At 50.6% G+C, this 24,901-nt stretch overlaps 1 protein-coding gene across 1 annotated transcript in view; it reads left to right on the top strand.

Moving 5' to 3' along the window:
* Window positions 1–24,901, top strand: part of LOC135056656 (alpha-2-macroglobulin-like) — a 213,897-nt gene that overhangs the window by 163,466 nt on the left and 25,530 nt on the right. Inside the window, exons 26-28 of the mRNA XM_063962102.1 lie at window positions 423–579; window positions 1,796–1,864; window positions 24,630–24,792. Of these exons, the coding sequence (XP_063818172.1) occupies window positions 423–579; window positions 1,796–1,864; window positions 24,630–24,792 (389 nt within the window). The remainder of the gene's footprint in view (window positions 1–422; window positions 580–1,795; window positions 1,865–24,629; window positions 24,793–24,901) is intronic.

Genomic DNA, 24,901 nt, shown 5'->3' with positions numbered 1-24,901 from the left:
ATTGTAGATGAATAAGATAGAAAAGCGATGAATTGTGATCAGCTTCCACCACTCAACTAGCACGCAACCATCATTAACTTCTTATCTGATTAATTCACCTTGCAGAGCAGCGGTGAATAGACGCTGTGCGCATGCACTTCTATGCATGCAGTAAGAGGCGGGATATATCATATGCAAAATGTGATGCTTGATACATCCTGCCCATAGAAAAAAATTAAAACCTTTTCATGTGCATCAAAAATATTATCTACTTTTACTCTTCCTTCTACATAGCAGCTATACATATTACATATATTACAGAGATTTTTTTATTTAAAAATATATTACAAGTTTACTCTTGATCTATCACCTGTTTAGGATATCATGATTCATGATGGATTTATTTGACTGCTACTAACCAGTATTTTTAAACCCTGTTGCAGGATCACAGCGTTAGTATTAAAGACTCTTAGCAATGCTCAGGACTTCATCCCCATAGATCAGACCATCATCCAGCAAGCTGTGACATGGCTACAGAATAAACAGTTACCAAATGGTTGTTTTAACGAATCGGTTCATTACTTTAATAATGATCTAAAGGTATGTACGGATCTATTACATTTTTCACTGGGATTCTGATTGCATGAAAACATGAGCACAATCCACAATGTTCTGATGTCGATTTTATTACTGGCAGTTGGCCCTATTAAAGAACTAGATAATATACAATGATGCCCGTTGTAATAAGAAAAAAAGAATATTAAACCATAAGCACACTATTGCAAATGCGTTAGAAAGACTTAAAATATATATACATGGTATGTTCTTATTTACAAACAGTGTAACAAAACTAGAGTAACCTATAGCCATATTTAGATTTTATGCTATTATAGTCAGGGGCGTAGCCAGTGATGTGCGGTGAAATGAGGCTGGTGAGGTGGATCCTTTACTGTCATACTAATTTATATGCCAGAGTTTTGACTATATAAAGAAGAAGAAAAATACAGAGAATATATTAAAAATATCTTCTTTGTATTATTGTAATAGGGTCATACCCTGGAGTAAAATGTCTATGGCAGGTTAGGCAGTGCCTCTCCTGCCTACCTTGTCCGCACATATCTGATCAAAACTCACCACATTTCCAGCAGTATATACTGCTGCACCTTTGTATAATGTCCACATGGATCCTTGGGCTCATATATTGTTTGTAAATCCGGCTCTGGAAGCTTCCTCAGCCATTTACCTCACCGCACATCCCTGGGCGTAGCAACATTTTGTAGATGGCCCTGTCCCAGTGCTTCTAGAGAGACACCATTATGAGTTGTTAATTTTTTGCCCCATAATAGTGCCCTAGTTCTTTCAGAACCACAGTAGTGCCATAATTAATGTTATGCCTCATAGTTGTGACCTAGTTTATTTTATGAACCATAATAGTTCCCTAGTTTACCTTATGTCACATTGTTACGCTGCCAGTACACATTATATAACATGCGCCCCATTAACATTATGGTATACAGTGTCCCCAGTTCATATTATACCACATTTTAGTGCTCCCTGATCAGATTATGCCACACTGTCATGCCTTCAGTTCATATTGTTCTAGATTATAATACCCCAGTTCATATTATGTAACTTTATAGTGCCTTCCAGTTTATATTACATCACATTACAAATAGCTGGTTAAATGATGCCACATTATAGTGCCCTCCAGTTGAGATTATGCCACATACCATTATAACATACAGTTATTATTTGATACAAAGTTATTATTTGAATATCGGTCAGAGATCAGTCAGTTTTTTCCATTTCTTTATAGGCAAAAAATATAGTTGCAAATACAGCCTACGTCGTTATCTCACTGCTGGAGCATCACGTGGTCTGCAATGTAAGTGATCTTATTTCATAGCATTTTATTGATGCAGCTCCTTGTATTAGAAAAGCATAAGACAGCTGAACAGAAAATGGAAATATATCAACCAAGTGATTGATATTACACTAACTTCCCATGACTGGTAGCGAAATGTAAAATATGTGTCTGTTCCCCTTGTTTAGATATAGCAAAAGAATATCCCTGAACATGCTGAGACTTGTGCGTATGTAAAAGGTTGCCATTTGTTAATAATAAGAATTTACTTACCGATAATTCTATTTCTCGTAGTCCGTAGTGGATGCTGGGGACTCCGTCAGGACCATGGGGATTAGCGGCTCCGCAGGAGACAGGGCACAAAAATAAAGCTTTAGGATCAGGTGGTGTGCACTGGCTCCTCCCCCTATGACCCTCCTCCAAGCCTCAGTTAGGATACTGTGCCCAGACGAGCGTACACAATAAGGAAGGATATTGAATCCCGGGTAAGACTCATACCAGCCACACCAATCACACCGTACAACTTGTGATCTGAACCCAGTTAACAGTATGACAAACGTAGGAGCCTCTGAACAGACGGCTCACAACAACAACAACCCGATTTTTTGTAACAATAACTATGTACAAGTATTGCAGACAATCCGCACTTGGGATGGGCGCCCAGCATCCACTACGGACTACGAGAAATAGAATTATCGGTAAGTAAATTCTTATTTTCTCTAACGTCCTAAGTGGATGCTGGGGACTCCGTCAGGACCATGGGGATTATACCAAAGCTCTCAAACGGGCGGGAGAGTGCGGATGACCCTGCAGCACCGAATGAGAGACTCCATGTCCTCCTCAGCCAGGGTATCAAATTTGTAGAATTTAGCAAACGTGTTTGCCCCTGACCAAGTAAATTGTTATGCACACCAGTGCCTGCAGGAAAGTACTGGTGTCAGAACTGTTATGCACTCCAGTGTCTGCAGGAATGTACTGGTGTTTGAACTGTTATGCAAAACAGATGGACTCACAGACAAACTGGGGGATATGACAATGTACACAGAAGGTGATAGGGTAACAAAATACACACAAAGTGAACAGAGAAGCCCAGAGGCTAAGGAACTGGGTATCTCCCTTGTATTAGAACTGCTCAGATGGAAAAGCAAGATGTTGTGTTTTAATACGTAGAGAACCCGAAATGCTGTTGCTAAGGGCAACAGCAAAACCCTAAAGGGTTACCAACGGGTGTGGCAGTAAACTCCTTGGTCAGAGATGGAATGATAGACACAAGGAGAATCTCCACAATCCTAATTCTCACTTGCAGTGCACAGGTTTTAGCTTACTGCCACTAAACTGACCCCTGACACCTAGCACAGTGAGACAGGATTAGACAGGCAAGTCTTAGAATACAGCCGCAAACTTGCTAAGTTCACAGAGTAGTAACAGAACCCCAGCAAGCTAAACGACTGACTCCAGTCTTACTGCTAGGTCTGGATTGGCAGAGTGTAATACCAAATCCCCAGGCCTATTTGCAGTAAGCAACAAACAAATACAAAGCTACACAGTACTGGCTAACTTTCATGAACTGACTAACCAACAAAGATTCAGCAGCATCTGCTTACCCTGAAAAGAGGCCTTATAAAGCAGGTGCTGTCCACGCCCCACTCAGACCTCACAGACTGTGAGCACAAAAACCAGCACCGGATCCCCTGCCGTGCACAGAGCCTATAACCACTGCACAGCAAAAGACCCGAACCGGAGTATCAGCTGCGCTCAGGTTACACCACTAGCACTTGTCTCCCGGTTGCCATGACGACGTGGCAGCACAGGGCAGGAGACCCTAACATAAATGCACAGCAAAGTTGTAAAGCCGAGACCCCTCAGGCAGTCGCCCAAGATGAGCCCACTTCCTTGTGGAATGGGCTTTTTTCTGATTTTGGCTGTGGCAAGCCTGCCACAGAATGTGCAAGCTGAATTGTACTACAAATCCAGCGAGCAATCGTCTGCTTAGAAGCAGGAGCACCCATCTTGTTGGGTGCATACAGGCTAAACAGCGAGTCAGATTTTCTGACTCCAGTCGTCCTGGAAACATATATTTTCAGGGCCCTGACAACGTCAAGTAACTTGGAGTCCTCCAAGTCCCTAGTAGCCGCAGGTACCACAATAGGTTGGTTCATGTGAAAAACAGAAAACACCTTAAGGAGAAATTGAGGACGAGTCCTCAATTCTGCCCTGTCAGAATGAAAAATTAAGTAAGGGCTTTTATATGATAAAGCCGCCCATTTTGACACACGCCTGGCTGAAGCCAGGGCTAATAGAATCTTCACCTTCCATGTGAAATATTTTAAGTCCACAGTGGTGAGTGGATCAAACCTGTTACAAACCTGCAGCGGCCGCGGCGGCCGCGCTTGTCCCTACGGGTGGTCTGGTCTGCCCGGCGCCTCGTTCCCCCTGGCGGTCTCCGGATTCAGTGGCGGGTCGGCGCTGCTCCCCGGCGGCTTCCCGGAAGCAGGGACGCCGCCATCGCAAGTGAGGGCAAGCAGGCGGAGCAGGTCTGACGTCACCTGCCTGCTCCGTCAATCAGGCTGGGGCGGGGAGTTTAAAAGCGGATACCAGGCAGAGATCCGGTGCCTGAGTATCTTCGTTTCTCCTTCGGAAGCTGTGATTCCAGAGCTCCCTCGTCCTGTGCCTCCAAGCATCCTGTGCCTCCAAGCATCCCGTGCCTCCAAGCACCTCCGTGCCTCCAAGCATCCTGTGCCTCCAAGCACCTCCGTGCCTCCAAGCACCTCCGTGCCTCCAAGCACCTCCGTGCCTCCAAGCACCCCGTGCCTCCAAGCACCTCGTGCCTCCAAGCACCTCCGTGCCTCCAAGCACCTCCGTGCCTCCAAGCACCTCGTGCCTCCAAGCACCTCCGTGCCTCCAAGTACCTCCGTGCCTCCAAGTACCCTCGTGCCTTCAAGCACCTCCGTGCCTCCAAGCACCTCGTGCCTCCAAGCACCTCCGTGCCTCCAAGCACCTCCGTGCCTCCAAGCACCTCCGTGCCTCCAAGCACCTCGTGCCTCCAAGCATCTCCGTACCTCCAGGGGCCTCCTAGCACGCCCTGTACTCCCAGCACCTCAGAACCCCAATACCGCGGAGCCTCCGACATCACGGTACCTCTAATATCTCAGTACCCCAGCCTTCAGTATTTCTACGAGTCTTGTCTTACAGGAGACCGTCAAGAACTCCTCTGTGCCTCCCGCCTGCCGACGTAGTCCTGCATGAGGAAGACCTACATCCGGCCATCCCTACTGCGACCCAGTGGCGGTTCCTCTTCCCGGTCATCGGAAGAAGCCCCGAGTCCACAACACTCCCAAACCAGGTCAGTGATAGTATACTCAGGCCTAATGGACTCGGGGATTCGGAACACGGACTCGAGTGCCATCCAGAACCTGGCTTCCCGAGTACAAAGTCAGGAGGCGGCGCAAGGCCAGGTGATGCAGTACCTCCAGCAGTTGTCCGGACGTCTGGATCAGATCCAGGCGTCTCTGGCCTCAGTAATTCCGGCTCCTGCTCCAGTGGTCGCACCAGTTGTCGTTGCCAGTAATGTTCAACCATCGGCTGGTATCACTCCACGTCTTCAGTTGCCTACTCCGTCCCGCTATAATGGGAATCCCAAAAATTGCCGCGGTTTCTTGAACCAATGCGAGGTACATTTCGAGCTACTTGCACACAACTTTCCTACAGACCGGTCCAAGGTAGCATATATCATTTCTTTATTGGAAGGTTCTGCTTTGGATTGGGTGTCTCCACTATGGGAACGGTCCGATCCCATGGTTTCCAACTATACCAACTTCATCTCGTCCTTTCGAAGGATTTTCGACGAACCCGGCAGAATGACCACGGCTTCTTCCGATTTGCTCCATGTTCGGCAAGGCGCCCGTTCCGTGGGCCAGTATGTGGTTCATTTCCAGACCATTGCTTCCGAACTACGCTGGAATAATGACGCCCTGAGAGCTGCCTTCTGGAACGGTCTTTCCGACCGGCTGAAAGATGAGCTGGTTACTAGAGATCTGCCGGATCCATTAGAAGATTTGATTTCTCTGTGCGTCAAGGTGGATCTTCGGATGCAAGAGCGTGGAAGAGAACGTAGCCATTCAGATCGTCCCAGGCTCCGGAATCCTACTCCTAGGCCGGTGGCCTCACCTAGCTCAGATGAGCCCATGCAAATTAACCGCTCCCGACTGTCTCCAGAAGAACGACAGCGTCGTCGTGAGGGTAAACTCTGCCTTTACTGTGGAGCCGCAGATCATTTTCTTAAATCTTGTAAAGTCCGTCCGGGAAACGGGCAGTCCTAGCTTGTTCCGGAGGAGTCAAGCTGGGAGTTGCGACAAAAGCTTCTCCAACTTCGGACTGTTTGCTTCCAGTAACTCTAGTCTCCAACTCAGTCTCCAAGTCTTGTGAAGCCCTATTGGACTCCGGAGCTGCGGGGAACTTCGTTTCTTCCATCTGTGCCCAAAGTTTGGGTTTGAAGTTACGGCCTATCGAGCGGCCAATCTCACTGACGGCTATCAATGGGACTAGAATTGCCAAAGGTCTTATAAGGTGGCGCACGGGGCCAGTTAAGCTGCAGGTCGGGGCTCTACATCAGGAAGATTTGGAACTCTTGGTAATCCCAGAAATGTCCCATGATCTGGTTCTTGGAATACCTTGGCTCAAAAGTCATAATCCCCACATCGACTGGAAGTCGTCACAAATTCTGTCCTGGAGTTCCTTTTGTCACACTAATTGTCTTACTCCTGTCTGTCCGCTCCGTGTCACTTCCAAGACGGATGAAGAGCACATTCCGGAGGCATATCAAGGGTACAAGGACGTGTTTTCGGAACAAGCTGCGGACCTATTACCACCTCACAGGCCTTGGGACTGCTCTATTGACCTTGTCCCAGGGAAGACGCCACCCCGTGGTCGCACATATCCTCTGTCTCTTCCTGAGACCCAAGCCATGTCGGAGTATATTAAGTCCAATCTGCTCAAAGGATTCATTCGCCCCTCTTCCTCCCCTGCTGGTGCAGGCTTCTTTTTTGTGAAGAAAAAAGACGGAGGGTTGAGACCATGCATCGACTACCGCGGCCTAAATGACATTACTATTAAGAATAAGTACCCTTTGCCACTAATCACAGAGTTATTTGATAGGGTTCGTGGGGCCCGCATTTTTTCCAAACTCGACTTGAGAGGAGCTTATAATCTTATACGCATCCGAGAGGGGGATGAATGGAAGACTGCCTTTAATACCCGAGATGGGCATTACGAATACTTGGTGATGCCATTTGGTCTTAGTAATGCTCCCGCGGTTTTCCAGGGATTCGTCAATGAAATCTTTCGTGATATGCTGTATCAGAGCGTTGTGGTATATTTGGACGACATATTGATTTTTTCCAAGAATCTTGTCGAACACAGGTTACAAGTCAAAGAAGTACTACACCGTTTACGAGAGAATCATCTCTACGCCAAGCTCTCCAAGTGTACCTTTGAAGTAACATCTATTCCGTTCCTCGGTTATGTCATCTCGGGGACGGAGCTTCGCATGGATCCGGAAAAGTTATCTGCCATTCGTGACTGGACTCAACCTCTTTCCCTGAAAGCAATACAAAGATTCCTGGGCTTTGCGAACTACTACAGGAAATTCATTAAGGGTTTCTCCACCATTGTTGCGCCCATTACTGCCCTGACGAGGAAGGGTTCCAATCCTAGTCTGTGGTCCCCGGAAGCCATTTTAGCTTTTTCTCGTTTAAAATTAGCCTTCATGACGGCTCCAGTTCTCAAACAACCAGATTTCGATGAACCCTTCTTCTTAGAAGTTGATGCGTCTTCAGTCGGAGTTGGGGCTGTTCTCTCCCAGTATTCCTCTGATAAGAAACTACATCCGTGTGGCTTCCATTCTCGTAAGTTCTCTCCGGCCGAACGGAACTACACTATTGGAGACCAGGAACTCTTGGCAATCAAGTCTGCCTTGGAAGAATGGAGATATCTTCTGGAAGGGGCTAAACACGTGTTTACTATCTACACAGATCACAAGAATTTGCTGTACATCAAATCCGCACAGTGCTTGAATCCTCGCCAGGCAAGATGGGCACTTTTCTTTTCCCGATTCTCGTTCATTATCAAGTACCGGGCCGGGAGTCTCAATATTAAAGCAGATGCACTTTCTCGTTCACAAGTTTCCTCTGACGAGGATGAACCTCCGGAGCGGGGTTTAATTCTGAATCCAGTTTCTGTCTCTGTTGCTTTAACTACTCCAGCTCCTCCTCCTGGAAGAATGTCCGTACCAGCTAGATTCCGCTCAAGGATACTACTGTGGGTCCATAACTCCAAGTTTTCCGGTCATCCCGGCGCTCAGAAGATGTACAAGTTTCTGCAAAGATCTTACTGGTGGAACACCATGAGGAAGGATGTACAAGATTGCGTTAATTCCTGTCCCCAATGTACACAACACAAATCTCCTCGTTTGCCTCCTGCAGGGTTACTTCGTCCTCTGCCTATCCCTGTGAGACCCTGGACTCACATTTCCATGGACTTCGTCACTGACCTGCCCTGTTCCAAAGGTTTCAACACCGTTTGGGTTATCGTTGACCGTTTTTCGAAGATGGCACACTTCGTGCCCTTGACTGGTCTTCCAACAGCACCGAAACTGGCACTACTGTTTATCCGAGAACATTTTCGTTTGCATGGGTTGCCACAAGAGATTGTTTCTGACCGAGGAGTACAGTTCACCGCCAGGTTTTGGAAAGCCCTTTGTTCGACTCTGCAAATCAAACTTAAGTTTTCGTCTGCTTATCATCCCCAAACAAATGGACAAACGGAACGTGTCAATCAGGATCTAGAGACTTTTCTTCGTCTGTACCTCTCTCCTTCACAGGACAATTGGGTGGAGTTGCTGCCTTGGGCGGAGTTTGCCCACAACCATTTGTTTCATTCTTCCACTGGGGAATCACCATTTTTCGTCAATTACGGGTTCCATCCCCGTGTTCCGGAATTTCCAAGCCTTCCGTTAGTAGAGGTTCCTGCTGTAGTATCCACTCTACGACACTTTGGACAAATTTGGAGGAAGGTTCATGCCAATCTTAAGCAGGTTTCGGCTCGGTACAAGTTCTTCGCAGATAAGAAACGGCGAGCTGCACCTCAATATAAAGTTGGGGACAGGGTATGGCTGTCCACACGGAACCTCCGGCTGAGGGTGCCTACCATGAAATTCGCTCCAAGGTTCATCGGGCCCTACCCTGTGCTAAAAGTCTTAAATCCTGTGGTCTGTAAACTGGGTTTGCCTGCCCATCTTCGAGTACCTAACGCCTTTCATGTTTCTCTACTCCGTCCCCTCGTTCTGAATCGGTTCCACTCAGCACTCCCTAGGTCAACGTCAGTAGTGGCAGAAGCCGGAGCAGAGTTTGAAATCAAAGCTATTCTTGACTCCCGTTATCTTCATAAAAAATTACAGTACTTGGTGGACTGGAAGGGTTACGGTCCTGAGGAAAGAAGTTGGATTGGAGCTACTGAAGTAATGGCTCCTCGTCTGATTCGGATCTTCCACTCCAAACATCCGACTAAGCCCGGGAAGTGTCCAGGGGCCACTCCTGGAGGAGGGGGTACTGTTACAAACCTGCAGCGGCCGCGGCGGCCGCGCTTGTCCCTACGGGTGGTCTGGTCTGCCCGGCGCCTCGTTCCCCCTGGCGGTCTCCGGATTCAGTGGCGGGTCGGCGCTGCTCCCCGGCGGCTTCCCGGAAGCAGGGACGCCGCCATCGCAAGTGAGGGCAAGCAGGCGGAGCAGGTCTGACGTCACCTGCCTGCTCCGTCAATCAGGCTGGGGCGGGGAGTTTAAAAGCGGATACCAGGCAGAGATCCGGTGCCTGAGTATCTTCGTTTCTCCTTCGGAAGCTGTGATTCCAGAGCTCCCTCGTCCTGTGCCTCCAAGCATCCTGTGCCTCCAAGCATCCCGTGCCTCCAAGCACCTCCGTGCCTCCAAGCATCCTGTGCCTCCAAGCACCTCCGTGCCTCCAAGCACCTCCGTGCCTCCAAGCACCTCCGTGCCTCCAAGCACCCCGTGCCTCCAAGCACCTCGTGCCTCCAAGCACCTCCGTGCCTCCAAGCACCTCCGTGCCTCCAAGCACCTCCGTGCCTCCAAGCACCTCGTGCCTCCAAGCACCTCCGTGCCTCCAAGTACCTCCGTGCCTCCAAGTACCCTCGTGCCTTCAAGCACCTCCGTGCCTCCAAGCACCTCGTGCCTCCAAGCACCTCCGTGCCTCCAAGCACCTCCGTGCCTCCAAGCACCTCCGTGCCTCCAAGCACCTCGTGCCTCCAAGCATCTCCGTACCTCCAGGGGCCTCCTAGCACGCCCTGTACTCCCAGCACCTCAGAACCCCAATACCGCGGAGCCTCCGACATCACGGTACCTCTAATATCTCAGTACCCCAGCCTTCAGTATTTCTACGAGTCTTGTCTTACAGGAGACCGTCAAGAACTCCTCTGTGCCTCCCGCCTGCCGACGTAGTCCTGCATGAGGAAGACCTACATCCGGCCATCCCTACTGCGACCCAGTGGCGGTTCCTCTTCCCGGTCATCGGAAGAAGCCCCGAGTCCACAACACTCCCAAACCAGGTCAGTGATAAAACCAATGTGACTTTAGGAAACTCAAAACAACATTGAGATCCCAAGGTGCCACTGGGGGCACAAAAGGAGGCTGTATATGCAGTACCCCTTTTACAAACGTCTGAACTTCAGGCACTGAAGCCAGTTCTTTCTGGAAGAAATTTGACAGGGTCGAAATTTGAACCTTAATGGACCCTAATTTTAGGCCCATAGACAGTCCTGTTTTCAGGAAATGTAGGAAACGACCCAGTTGGAATTCCTCTGTATGGACCTTCTTGGCCTCACACCACGCAACATATTTTCGCCAAATGCGGTGAAAATGTTTTGCGGTTACATCCTTCCTGGCTTCGACCAGGGTAGGGATGACTTCATCTGGAATGCCCTTTCAGGATCCGGCGTTCAACTGCCATGCCGTCAAACGCAGCCGCGGTAAGTCTTGGAACAGACAAGGCCCCTGCTGGAGCAGGTCCTTTCTTAAAGGTAGAGGCCACGGTTCTTCCGTGAGCATCTCTTGAAGTTCCGGGTACCCAGTCCTTCTTGACCCATCCGGAACCACGAGTATCGTTCTTACTCATCTCCTTCTTATGATTCTCAGTACTTTTGGTATGAGATGCATAGGAGGGAACACATACCCTGACTGGTACACCCACAGTGTTACCAGAGCGTCCACCGCTATTGCCTGAGGGTCCCTTGACCTGGCGCAATATCTGTCTAGTTTTTTGTTCAGGCGGGACGCCATCTTGTCCACCTTTGGTTTTTCCCAACGGTTTACAATCATGTGGAAGACTTCCCGCTGAAGTCCCCACTCTCCCGGGTGGAGGTTATGCTGAGGAAGTCTGCTTCCCAGTTTTCCACTCCCGGAATTAACACTGCTGAGAGTGTTATCACATGATTTTTCGCCCAGCGAAGAATCCTTGCAATTTCTGCCATTTCCCTCCTGCTTCTTGTGCCGCCCTGTCTGTTTTCGTGGGCGACTGCCGTGATGTTGTCCCACTGGATCAATACCGGCTGACCTTGAAGCAGAGGTCTTGCTAAGCTTAGAGCCTTGTAAATTGCCCTTAGCTCCAGTATATTTATGTGGAGAGAAGTCTCCAGACTTGATCACACTCCCTGGAAATTTTTTCCTTGTGTGACTGCTCCCCAGCCACTCAGGCTGGCATCCGTGGTCACCAGGACCCAGTCCTGAATGCCGAATCTGCGGCCCTTTCATAGATGAGCACTCTGCAGCCACCGCAGAAAAAAAAAAACACCCTTGTCCTTGGAGACAGGGTTATCCGCTGATGCATCTGAAGATGCGATCCGGACCATTTTCCCAGCAGATCCCACTGAAAGGTTCTTGCGTGAAATCTACCGAATGGGATCGCTTTGTAAGAAACCACCATTTTTCACAGGACCCTTGTGCAATGATGCACTGATACTTTTCCTGGTTTTAGGAGGTTCCTGACTAGCTCGGATAACTCCCTGGCTTTCTTCTCCGGGAGAAAACATCCTTTTCTGGACTGTGTCCAGAATCATCCCTAGGAACATTAGACGTGTCGTCGGAAAAAACTGCGATTTTGGAATATTTAGAATCCACTCGTGCTGTCGTAGAACTACTTGAGATAGTGCTACTCCGACCGCCAACTGTTCTCTGGACCTTGCCCTTATCAGGAAAGCGTCCATATTTCTTTTAGGAAGAATCATCATTTCGGCCATTACCTTGGTAAAGACCCGGGGTGCCGTGGACAATCCAAACGGCAGCGTCTGAACTGATAGTGACAGTTCTGTACCACAAACCTGAGATACCCTTGGTGAGAAGGGCAAAATTTGGACTTGTAGGTAAGCGTCCCTGATATCCAGTGACACCATATCGTCCTGGTTTGCTATCACTGCTCTGAGTGACTCCATCTTGATTTGAACACTTGTATGTAATTGTTCAAATCTTTTAGATCTCACCGAGCCGTTTGGCTTCAGTACCACAATATAGTGTCGAATAATACCCCTTCCCTTGTTGTAGGAGGGGTACTTTGATTATCACGTGCTGGGAATACAGCCTGTGAATTTTTTTCCAATACTGCCTCCCTGTCGGAGGGAGACGTTGGTAAAGCAGACTTCAGGAACTTGTGAGGGGAAGACGTCTCGAATTTCCAATGTACACCTGGGATACTACGTGTAGGATCCAGGAGTCCACTTGCGAGTGAGCCCACTGCGTGCTGAAACTCTTGAGATGACCCCCCACCGCACCTGAGTCCGCTTGTATGGCCCCAGCGTCATGCTGCGGACTTGGCAGAAGCTGTGAAGGACTTCAGTTCCTGGGAATGGGCTGCCTGCTGCAGTCTTCTTCCCTTTCCTCTAACCCTGGGCAGATATGACTGGCCTTTTGCCCGCCTGCCTTTATGGGTACGAAAGGACTGAGACTGAAAAGACTGTGTCCTTTTCTGCTGAGATGTGACTTGGGGTAACAAAAGTGGATTTTCCAGCTGTTGCCATGGCCACCAGGTCCGATGGACCGCCCCTTTATACGGCAATACTTCCATGTGCCGTCTGGAATCTGCATCACCTGACCACTGTCGTGTCTATAAACATCGTCTGGCAGATATGGACATCACATCTACTCTTGATGCCAGAATGCAAATATCCCTCTGCGCATCTCGCATATATAGAAATGCATCCTTAAAATGCTCTATAGTCAATAAAATATTGTTCCTGTCAAGGGTATCAATATTTTCAGTCAGGAAATCCGACCAAGCCCCCCCAGCGCTGCACATCCAGGCTGAGGCGATTGCTGGTCGTAGTATAACACCAGTATGTGTGTATATACTTCTTAGGATATTTTTCAGCTTCCTATCAGCTGGCTCCTTGAGGGCGGCCGTATCTGGAGACGATAACGCCACTTGTTGTTATAAGCGTGTGAGCGCCTTATCCACCCTAAGGTGTGTTTCCCAACTCGCCCTCACTTCTGGCGGGAAAGGGTATACCTCCAATAATTTTCTATCGGAGGAAACCCACGTATCATCACACACTTTAATTTATCTGATTCAGGAAAAACTACAAGTAGATTATTCCCACCCTACATAATACCCTTATTTGTGGTACTTGTAGTATCAGAAATATGTAACACCTCCTTCATTGCCCTTAACTTGTAACGTGTGGCCCTAAAGGAAAATACGTTTGTTTCTTCACCGTCGACACTGAAGTCAGTGTCCGTGTCTGTGTCTGTGTCGACCAACTGAGGTAAATGGGCGTTTTTACAAGCCCCTGACGGTGTCTGAGACGCCTGGACAGGTACTAATTTGTTTGCCGGCCGTCTCATGTCGTCAACCGACCTTGCATCGTGTTGACATTATCACGTAATTCCTAAATAAGCCATCCATTCCGGTGTCGACTCCCTAGAGAGTGACATCACCAATACAGGCAATTTGCTCCGCCTCCTCACCAACATCGTCCTCCTACATGTCGACACACACGTACCGACACACAGCACACCCACAGGGAATGCTCTGATAGAGGACAGGACCCCACTAGCCCTTTGGGGAGACAGAGGGAGAGTTTGCCAGCACACACCAAAAACGCTATAATTATACAGGGACAACCCCTTATACAAGTGTTTTCCCTTATAGCATTTTCACATATGTAATCATATCGCCAAATAAGTGCCCCCCCTCTCTGTTTTAACCCTGTTTCTGTAGTGCAGTGCAGGGGAGAGCCTGGGAGCCTTCCTCACAGCAGAGCTGAGCAGGAAAATGGCGCCGTGTGCTGAGGAGAATAGGCCCCGCCCCCTAAAACGGCGGGCTCTTCTCCCGGAGTTTGTGAGATCTGGCAGGGGTTAAATACATCCATATAGCCTCAAGGGCTATATGTGATGTATTTTAGCCATAAAAAAGGTATAATACATTGCTGCCCAGGGCGCCCCCCCAGCGCCCTGCACCCTCAGTGACCGCTGGTATGAAGTGTGCTGACAACAATGGCGCACAGCTGCAGTGCTGTGCGCTACCTTATGAAGACTGAAAGTCTTCTGCCGCCTGTTTCCGGACCTCTGGACCTCTTCAACTTCGGCATCTGCAAGGGGGGTCGGCGGCACGGCTCCGGGACGAACCCCAGGGTGAGACCTGTGTTCCGACTCCCTCTGGAGCTAACTTGTTGTTATAAGCGTGTGAGCGCCTTATCCACCCTAAGGTGTGTTTCCCAACTCGCCCTCACTTCTGGCGGGAAAGGGTATACCTCCAATAATTTTCTATCGGAGGAAACCCACGTATCATCACACACTTTAATTTATCTGATTCAGGAAAAACTACAAGTAGATTATTCCCACCCTACATAATACCCTTATTTGTGGTACTTGTAGTATCAGAAATATGTAACACCTCCTTCATTGCCCTTAACTTGTAACGTGTGGCCCTAAAGGAAAATACGTTTGTTTCTTCACCGTCGACACTGAAGTCAGTGTCCGTGTCTGTGTCTGTGTCGACCAACTGAGGTAAATGGGCGTTTTTACAAGCCCCTGACGGTGTCTGAGACGCCTGGACAGGTACTAATTTGTTTGCCGGCCGTCTCATGTCGTCAACCGACCTTGCATCGTGTTGACATTATCACGTAATTCCTAAATAAGCCATCCATTCCGGTGTCGACTCCCTAGAGAGTGACATCACCAATACAGGCAATTTGCTCCGCCTCCTCACCAACATCGTCCTCCTACATGTCGACACACACGTACCGACACACAGCACACCCACAGGGAATGCTCTGATAGAGGACAGGACCCCACTAGCCCTTTGGGGAGACAGAGGGAGAGTTTGCCAGCACACACCAAAAACGCTATAATTATACAGGGACAACCCCTTATACAAGTGTTTTCCCTTATAGCATTTTCACATATGTAATCATATCGCCAAATAAGTGCCCCCCCTCTCTGTTTTAACCCTGTTTCTGTAGTGCAGTGCAGGGGAGAGCCTGGGAGCCTTCCTCACAGCAGAGCTGAGCAGGAAAATGGCGCCGTGTGCTGAGGAGAATAGGCCCCGCCCCCTAAAACGGCGGGCTCTTCTCCCGGAGTTTGTGAGATCTGGCAGATCTGATAGAGGACAGGACCCCACTAGCCCTTTGGGGAGACAGAGGGAGAGTTTGCCAGCACACACCAAAAACGCTATAATTATACAGGGACAACCCCTTATACAAGTGTTTTCCCTTATAGCATTTTCACATATGTAATCATATCGCCAAATAAGTGCCCCCCCTCTCTGTTTTAACCCTGTTTCTGTAGTGCAGTGCAGGGGAGAGCCTGGGAGCCTTCCTCACAGCAGAGCTGAGCAGGAAAATGGCGCCGTGTGCTGAGGAGAATAGGCCCCGCCCCCTAAAACGGCGGGCTCTTCTCCCGGAGTTTGTGAGATCTGGCAGGGGTTAAATACATCCATATAGCCTCAAGGGCTATATGTGATGTATTTTAGCCATAAAAAAGGTATAATACATTGCTGCCCAGGGCGCCCCCCCAGCGCCCTGCACCCTCAGTGACCGCTGGTATGAAGTGTGCTGACAACAATGGCGCACAGCTGCAGTGCTGTGCGCTACCTTATGAAGACTGAAAGTCTTCTGCCGCCTGTTTCCGGACCTCTGGACCTCTTCAACTTCGGCATCTGCAAGGGGGGTCGGCGGCACGGCTCCGGGACGAACCCCAGGGTGAGACCTGTGTTCCGACTCCCTCTGGAGCTAACTTGTTGTTATAAGCGTGTGAGCGCCTTATCCACCCTAAGGTGTGTTTCCCAACTCGCCCTCACTTCTGGCGGGAAAGGGTATACCTCCAATAATTTTCTATCGGAGGAAACCCACGTATCATCACACACTTTAATTTATCTGATTCAGGAAAAACTACAAGTAGATTATTCCCACCCTACATAATACCCTTATTTGTGGTACTTGTAGTATCAGAAATATGTAACACCTCCTTCATTGCCCTTAACTTGTAACGTGTGGCCCTAAAGGAAAATACGTTTGTTTCTTCACCGTCGACACTGAAGTCAGTGTCCGTGTCTGTGTCTGTGTCGACCAACTGAGGTAAATGGGCGTTTTTACAAGCCCCTGACGGTGTCTGAGACGCCTGGACAGGTACTAATTTGTTTGCCGGCCGTCTCATGTCGTCAACCGACCTTGCATCGTGTTGACATTATCACGTAATTCCTAAATAAGCCATCCATTCCGGTGTCGACTCCCTAGAGAGTGACATCACCAATACAGGCAATTTGCTCCGCCTCCTCACCAACATCGTCCTCCTACATGTCGACACACACGTACCGACACACAGCACACCCACAGGGAATGCTCTGATAGAGGACAGGACCCCACTAGCCCTTTGGGGAGACAGAGGGAGAGTTTGCCAGCACACACCAAAAACGCTATAATTATACAGGGACAACCCCTTATACAAGTGTTTTCCCTTATAGCATTTTCACATATGTAATCATATCGCCAAATAAGTGCCCCCCCTCTCTGTTTTAACCCTGTTTCTGTAGTGCAGTGCAGGGGAGAGCCTGGGAGCCTTCCTCACAGCAGAGCTGAGCAGGAAAATGGCGCCGTGTGCTGAGGAGAATAGGCCCCGCCCCCTAAAACGGCGGGCTCTTCTCCCGGAGTTTGTGAGATCTGGCAGGGGTTAAATACATCCATATAGCCTCAAGGGCTATATGTGATGTATTTTAGCCATAAAAAAGGTATAATACATTGCTGCCCAGGGCGCCCCCCCAGCGCCCTGCACCCTCAGTGACCGCTGGTATGAAGTGTGCTGACAACAATGGCGCACAGCTGCAGTGCTGTGCGCTACCTTATGAAGACTGAAAGTCTTCTGCCGCCTGTTTCCGGACCTCTGGACCTCTTCAACTTCGGCATCTGCAAGGGGGGTCGGCGGCACGGCTCCGGGACGAACCCCAGGGTGAGACCTGTGTTCCGACTCCCTCTGGAGCTAATGGTGTCCAGTAGCCTAAGAAGCAAATCCATCCTGCACGCAGGTGAGTTTACTTCTCTCCCCTAAGTCCCTCGTAGCAGTGAGCCTGTTGCCAGCAGGACTCACTGAAAATAAAAAACCTAAAAACTTTTTCTAAGCAGCTCTTTAGGAGAGCCACCTAGATTGCACCCTGCTCGGACGGGCACAAAAACCTAACTGAGGCTTGGAGGAGGGTCATAGGGGGAGGAGCCAGTGCACACCACCTGATCCTAAAGCTTTATTTTTGTGCCCTGTCTCCTGCGGAGCCGCTAATCCCCATGGTCCTGACGGAGTCCCCAGCATCCACTTAGGACGTTAGAGAAATTTAATATATATTTGCCCAAGTCTGTGACTCTGTGCCCGTAACGCTGGGCGGAGTCACAGGCACAGATCTGGCCAGGAACAGTCCCCTCCCTCTCTCCGCCCAGTCCCCTCCCCATCTCCGCCCAGTCCCCTGTCTCCCTTCTCTCCGTACACTCTCTCTGGTGACACCGCAGCCGCTGACTATAAGCGGAACCCACACTACCCGCCTCACAGACTAGCGGCTGCTGCAGAGTTCAGGGGGACATGCTGAGCACTGGCAGCTGCTCTCGCTCCCTCTCCCACCCGCGGCATCCACCCGTCACTTACCCGCGGTCGCGGGTGAAAAGGGGGCGTGGCTTCGCGGAAGGGGGCGTGGCTTCGCGTCCCGACACCCGTTTTCGGCACAACTCGCCCCCCCTCCCACCCGCGGCAACCACCCGCATCTGCCCCCACCGGCGGCATCCACCCGTCACTTACCCGCGGTCGCGGGTGAAAATGGGGTGTGGCTTCGCGAAAGGGGGCGTGACTTCGCGTCCCGACCCCCATTTTCGGCACAACTCGCCCCCCTCCCACCCGCGGCAACCACCCACATCTGCCTCCCACCCGCGGCATCCACCCGTCACTTACCCGCGGTCGCGGGTGAAAAGGGGGCGTGGCTTTGCGGAAGGGGGCGTTGCTTTGCGTCCCGACCCCCCGTTTTCGGCACATTGTGGGTCGGGGCAGTGCTGGCTTCTGCACTGTGACAGGAGCCGGCACTTTGGTGTCACCCCTCAGAGGGTAACACCCGGGTGCGGCCCGCACCCACGTTGTGGCGCCACTGCTCCCGCCCCCACCCGTAGCACAAACACCCGCCGCATCCACCCACCACCCGCCGCACTCCCGTCCCCTCCCCCACCCAGAGCACAAACACCCGCGCCACCCACCCGCAGAACTCCCGCCCCCTCCCCCACCGGTAGCACCAACACCCGAGGCAAACCAACCGCATTCGCCCCCCACCCGCGGCACTCCCACCCGCAGCACCAACACCCGCACCACCCGTGGCACTCTGGCCCCTCCCCCACCCACAGCACCAACACCCGCTGGCCCCCCCTGCGGCACCCAATGCATCCCCCACATCCGCTCCCACCCGCGGCACTCACGCCCCCACCCGTAGCTCCCACACCTGCAGCACCCCCCGCCCCTCCCCCACCCGCTGCAACCCTGCCCCTCCCCCATACCCACCTCTCCCCCCTGCTGCACCCTTCACCCAACCCGCACCACCACCGCAACTGCCCCATCCTGCACCCACCCCTCCCCCACCCGCACCACCTCCCCAACCCTCTGAACCCCAGCAGCTGCCTCCCACCACCCAACTGCACCACCACTGCTCCAGCCCCTGCCCCCCTCCGCACCTGTCCCCCACCCACAGCACCTCCCCCACCCCCATCATCTACAGACACCTCCCCCACCCCCAGCACTTCTACAAACCATCACCCAACCTCCCCCTCTGCAACCCCAACTCCCCCTACATCGCCCCTCCCCCACACACAGCACCTCCAGACCCCCTCCTTCATCCACAGCCTCCTGCACCTGCCCCTCCACCACCAGCATCTACAGACCCCATCCACACCCCCTCCCGCCCCCCCCCCAACCCTCCCGCAGCATCCTCACACCCGCCCCTTCCCCACCACCGCACCCCCTCCCCTGCCCCTCCCCTACCCGCCGCAGCTGCACCAACCGCCCTACCCCAACTGCGGTATCCCTGCACCGGCACCCTCCCCCACCCACTGCAGCAGCACACCTGGCCCACTACAACCGCCGTAACCCCACACCCACCACTCACTCATCCACAGCACCCACGGACCCCCTCCCCCATCCGTGCCATCCCCGCACCCGCCCCTCCCCTAGCTACCTCACATCCACATCACCTACCCCATCCAGATCACGTACCCCTCCGCAACACCCCCGCCACTCCCACAACCACAGCACCTACCCGCCCGCATTATCTACAGGCACCCTCCACATCTGCGGACCTCCCACACCTGCCCCTCCCCCACCTGCAACACCTCTGGACCACCACCCGAACCACCTCCGGACTCCCTCCCCCATCCACAGCTCCCCCGCATCCACCCCTCCCCCATCCACAACATCTACATCCCCCATCCGTGCCATCCCACACCTCCCCCAAGCACAGCACTTCTGGAACCCATCACCTAACCTCACCCCCCCTGCACCTCCAAACGCACACCCCTACATCGCCCCTCCCACACACACATCACCTCCATACCCCCTCCTTCATCCACAGTCCCCCTCCCCCACCCCTCCCCCACCAACAGCAACTACACTCCCCATCCGCGCCCCCTCTACACCTCCCCCACCCACAGGACCTCTGCACCCTTTACGCCATCCATGCCCCTGCACCCATCCCTCCGCCACCCACAACACCTCTAGACCCCCTCCCACACCCAACCCTCCACCACACGTAGCACCTCGAATCACCATCCTCAGCCGTTACAAGTGATTCCCACGGATAGGAACCTCACTGAACCCACCCCCTTTCCAAACCCCCCAAACTTTTGTGAGTATAGTTGCTAGCAATGGACATTGGATTAATTAGAAACACTAATACTGTGGCCATTATGTGTATAAGCAACACTGCTACCTGTGCCCATTGTGTATAAGTGGCGCTGCTACCTGTGCACACTGTGTGTATAAGCGGCTCTGCTACCTGTGGTCACTGTGTGTATAAGCGGCTTTGCTACCTGTGGGTATTGTGTGTATAAGCCGCTCTGCTACCTGTGGGTATTGTGTGTACACGTGGCTCTGCTACCTGTGCCCATTGTGTGTATAAGCACCTCTGCTACCTGTGGGCACTGTGTATAAGCGCCTCTGCTACCTGGGGGTATTGTGTGTATAAGCGGCTCAGCTAGCTGTGGGCACTGTGTGTATAAGCGTCTCTGCCCCCTGTGGGTATTGTGTGTATAAGCGGTTCTGCTACCTGTGGGTAATGTGTGTACATGTGGCCCTGCTACCTGTGCCCATTGTGTGTATAAGCGGTTCTGCTACCTGTGGTCACTGTGTGTATAAGCGCCTCTGCCCCTGTGGGTATTGTGTGTATAAGCGGTTCTGCTACCTGTGGGTAATGTGTGTATAAGTGGCTCTGCTACCTGTGGGTATTGTGTGTATAAGCGGTTCTGCTACCTGTCGGTATTGTGTGTATAAGCGGCTCTGCTACCTGTGGGCATTGTGTGTATAAGCGGCTCTGCTACCTGTGGCCACTGTGTGTATAAGCGCCTCTGCTACCTGTGGGTATTGTGTGTATAAGCGGCTCTGCTACCTGTGGCCATTGTGTGTATAAGCGGCTCTGCTACCTGTGGGTATTGTGTGTATAAGCGCCTCTGCTACCTGTGGGCACTGTGTGTATAAGCCCCTCTGCTACCTGTGGGCACTGTGTGTATAAGCGCCTCTGCCCCCTGTGGGTATTGTGTGTATAAGCGGCTCTGCTACCTGTGGGCACTGTGTGTATAAGCGCCTCTGCCCCCTGTGGGTATTGTGTGTATAAGCGGTTCTGCTACCTGTGGGTATTGTGTGTATAAGCGGTTCTGTTACCTGTGGGTATTGTGTGTATAAGCGGCTCTGCTATCTGTGGGCACTGTGTGTATAAGCGCCTCTGCCCCCTGTGGGTATTGTGTGTATAAGCGGTTCTGCTACCTGTGGGTATTCTGTGTATAAGCGGTTCTGCTACCTGTGAGTATTGTGTGTATAAGCGGCTCTGCTATCTGTGGGCACTGTGTGTATAAGCGCCTCTGACCCCTGTGGGTATTGTGTGTATAAGCGGCTCTGCTACCTGTGGCCACTGTGTGTATAAGCGGCTCTGCTACCTGTGGCCATTGTGTGTATAAGCGGTTCTGCTACCTGTGGGTATTGAGTGTATAAGCGGCTCTGCTACCTGTGGCCATTGTGTGTATAAGCGGCTCTGCTACCTGTGGCCACAGCACCTTCGTATCTTATCTACAGTGCATTGCTGTTACTCATCTGGTACTTCATAATGCAGACACTAGCAATATATACTACACTCTACACTATGTTATTCAATGTGCCCTGCGGCCACTCTGCACGCCCTCACAAAGGCCTACGCCCCCTTGACAATCGCACGCCCTCCCCCCTTACAATATTTACCCACTGCCATAAAAAAAAAAACAGGTAATACTCCATATAATAACAATTATAGCACAGCTGAAGCCCGTGCAGGGGATAATGGATCGTAGCCCCTTGCAACGGTATTTTCTGTCAAACACCTTCCCTCTCTTTATCCTCTCCCTACCACCCTGCCTCTCCCTATCCTTTACCGATCGCACAGCGTTTCTGTACATTCCCTTTCTCTCCCCCTACGCCTCTCTATCTTATCTCAACCGGAACCCATTTCTGTATGCCCTCTATACTGCCCTGCGTTTCTGATTCTGTTATCTACCGCCCTGCGTATGTTCAAAGGCGTGCAGAGGTTAACGGGGCGTAGCCCCTATCGACGGTGTGAAGAGCGCCCGTAGGGCGCGATGAATCACCTAGTTTAATATATTTAGGATATATCTAAGAAATTAGATATTACTAATGCGTTTGTAAGACCACGTTGTGATGACTGTACCCAGATGGGTCAAGTGGTTCTAATCTGCCGTCAAATTCTTTGGCCGGGATGTAATGTTAGCAGTTGGGCAAAACCATGTGCACTGCAGGGGGACAGATATAACATGTGCAGAGAGAGTTAGATTTGGGTGGGGTGTGTTCAAACTGAAATCTAAATTGTAGTGTAAAAATAAAGCAGCCAGTATTTACCCTGCACAAAAACAAAATAACCCACCCAGATCTAACTCTCTCTGCAAATGTTACATCTGCCTCCCCTGCAGTGCACATGGTTTTGCCCAACTGCTAACAAATTTGCTGCTGCGATCAACTCTGAATACCCCCTATGTACAAGGCTAAACCGTGCCTTGTACAGGATTGCCCCTTTAAAAAAAGTCTGAGTTCAGCCGGCATCCAGCACGGATTTCATCACATCTCGCCCTTCCATGTTTCTGTTTGTATAACTATAGGGAATAATCCTCCAATTTGCACCTACATGAATAACAACCCCTTTTTATATAGAATGTTGGAGAAAGTAGAGAAGTTGCTTATAGTAACCAATCAGTCTCTTGCACAGCCTGTAACTTGACAGTTTTGCTGGCCATGCACCAGAACCAGTTTGTTCAGTCAACTAGTTGGCTGGTTGGAAAGATAATCGGCTAGTGTGTTGGAGCAAACGATAATCAACCATTTGCTCCCACATGCCGAAAAACTGCCAAAACCGGTCTGTCCGACTAGTTTGAAAAAATCACGCAATTTCCCCCCGTGATCGATAAGTCTAGTTTTCTAGATTCCATCTAGTTTTGTGACAGTCACCTCCTTCCAGCATACCTGATCCCCAACACAGGAAGGCCCCTCGGAGAGCCTGTCCTAACACTGCTGCTGCCTCACTGCATCCTGACCCAGGCACCACCAGTCTAGAGCAGCGGTGCTGGGAGGACAACACGCCGAGGTGATGCTGATCCTGATGCAGATATTTGTGTGCTGGCTGCAGACAGCACCATGCAACCCCCTCCTTCCCAACCCAAACCCTGTACCGAACAGCAGGCACTGTGCACCTTCTCTCCTCCCCCTTTGGCTTGTTCAAGTGAGCCCTATTCCATACAGCAGGCACTGTGTCCTCCATGTACAGTCGCCACTGTGCACCCCCCCTTCCCTCCCTTAGACTTGTGCAAATGAGCTTGCAGACACGGGAACACAGAACAGCGCAGACAGAACCCCAAGCAGCATTGAAGTAACATTTATCATTTGCATACTATACCATTATATGGAGCAGCTGATTGGTTGCCATGGGCAACTTCTCCACAGGCTCACTTCTCCACTCTTTTCATTGCATCATGAATAGACCCTTTTTTTATGTCTAAAGCATGCCTTGTACATGATTGCCCCTTTAAAAAAACGTCCGAGCTCGGCCGCTGAACTCGGACTTCATTACATCCCAGCCTTTGTGTGAGTACTGTATGTTGTGTAGGTGGAGAACATGAAGCAAGAGTAACAATAGAGGTACTATGAACACAGGCGAGATGCATCAACTGATCAGGTGTAGGCTATTAACAGAGGGGTCTATTCACGAAGCAATGAAAAGTATGGAGAAGAGAGCCATTGGAGAAGTTGCCCATGTCAAACAATCAGCTGCTCTGTATAATTTTATAGAGTGCTCTTGATAAATGTTACCTCAACACTGATTGGTTGCCATGGGCAACTTCTCCACTGGCTCACTTCTCTACTCTTTTCACTGCTTCATGAATAGACCCCAAAGTTACTTTCCACTGGGGAGGGAACCGGATGTTGAAAGTGACTGCTGGCATGAATAAGGTATCAGGAGTTAGGTTATGGGCTGAGCGCAGGGTAATATGGGCTGAGTTATGGAGTGGAAGACTGGAGAAAAGAACTACAGTATGACACACATATAAAATTTGCTGTGAGCATTGTCTGTGATGGATGACTCTGTACAGTGAGTGAGTGCAGATCACAATGTCCTGCTTTACACGATAAATGGCTGAAATGGCTGACAATTATATGTCCAGCTGCATGGTGAACAATAGGAATGCAATTCTTTGTAAAATATGATTCTCACTCTACGATATAAAAACATGAGACATTGGGGGATATTCAGTTGTTTGAAAAGTCAGTTGGGTGTCTGTTTTTTTCCTATCTAATAGACAGGAAAAAACAGACACCCAACCGACTTTTCAAACATTTGAATTCCCCCCATTGTGTTAGTATTAGAAACCACTGCAGTAAATAATTAACCTTTCTGCTGTCTGTTTCTGGGGAAAGCTTTTTAACCAGTGATCTCTTCCTTTCCCCACTTTGCCCCTAATGACAATGTTCTCTGTTTAGGGAAGCATTGTGGAGAATGCATTGAAATGTTTAAGGAAAGAAGCACACAGCATTACGTCTCCCTATACCCAGGCTCTTCTGGCCTATGCCTTCACTCTGGCAGGAGACAGTGAACTAAGACAGGAGGCGCTGAAGCATTTAGACAAGACTGCCATAAAGAAAGGTGCGAGGAGTAACAGAGTATTTAAGATGAACAAGACAATAAATCATTTGTTATTAGCTGTGGCTCAGTTTTGGCAAAGGAATGTTGTGTGTGTGTGTGTGTGTGTGTG

This window comes from Pseudophryne corroboree, chromosome 3 (genome assembly GCF_028390025.1).
Source record: "Pseudophryne corroboree isolate aPseCor3 chromosome 3, aPseCor3.hap2, whole genome shotgun sequence".
Classification (NCBI taxonomy): domain Eukaryota; kingdom Metazoa; phylum Chordata; class Amphibia; order Anura; family Myobatrachidae; genus Pseudophryne; species Pseudophryne corroboree.
Note: the sequence above shows the minus strand (reverse complement) of the source record. Positions and strands in the feature narration are given on the sequence as shown.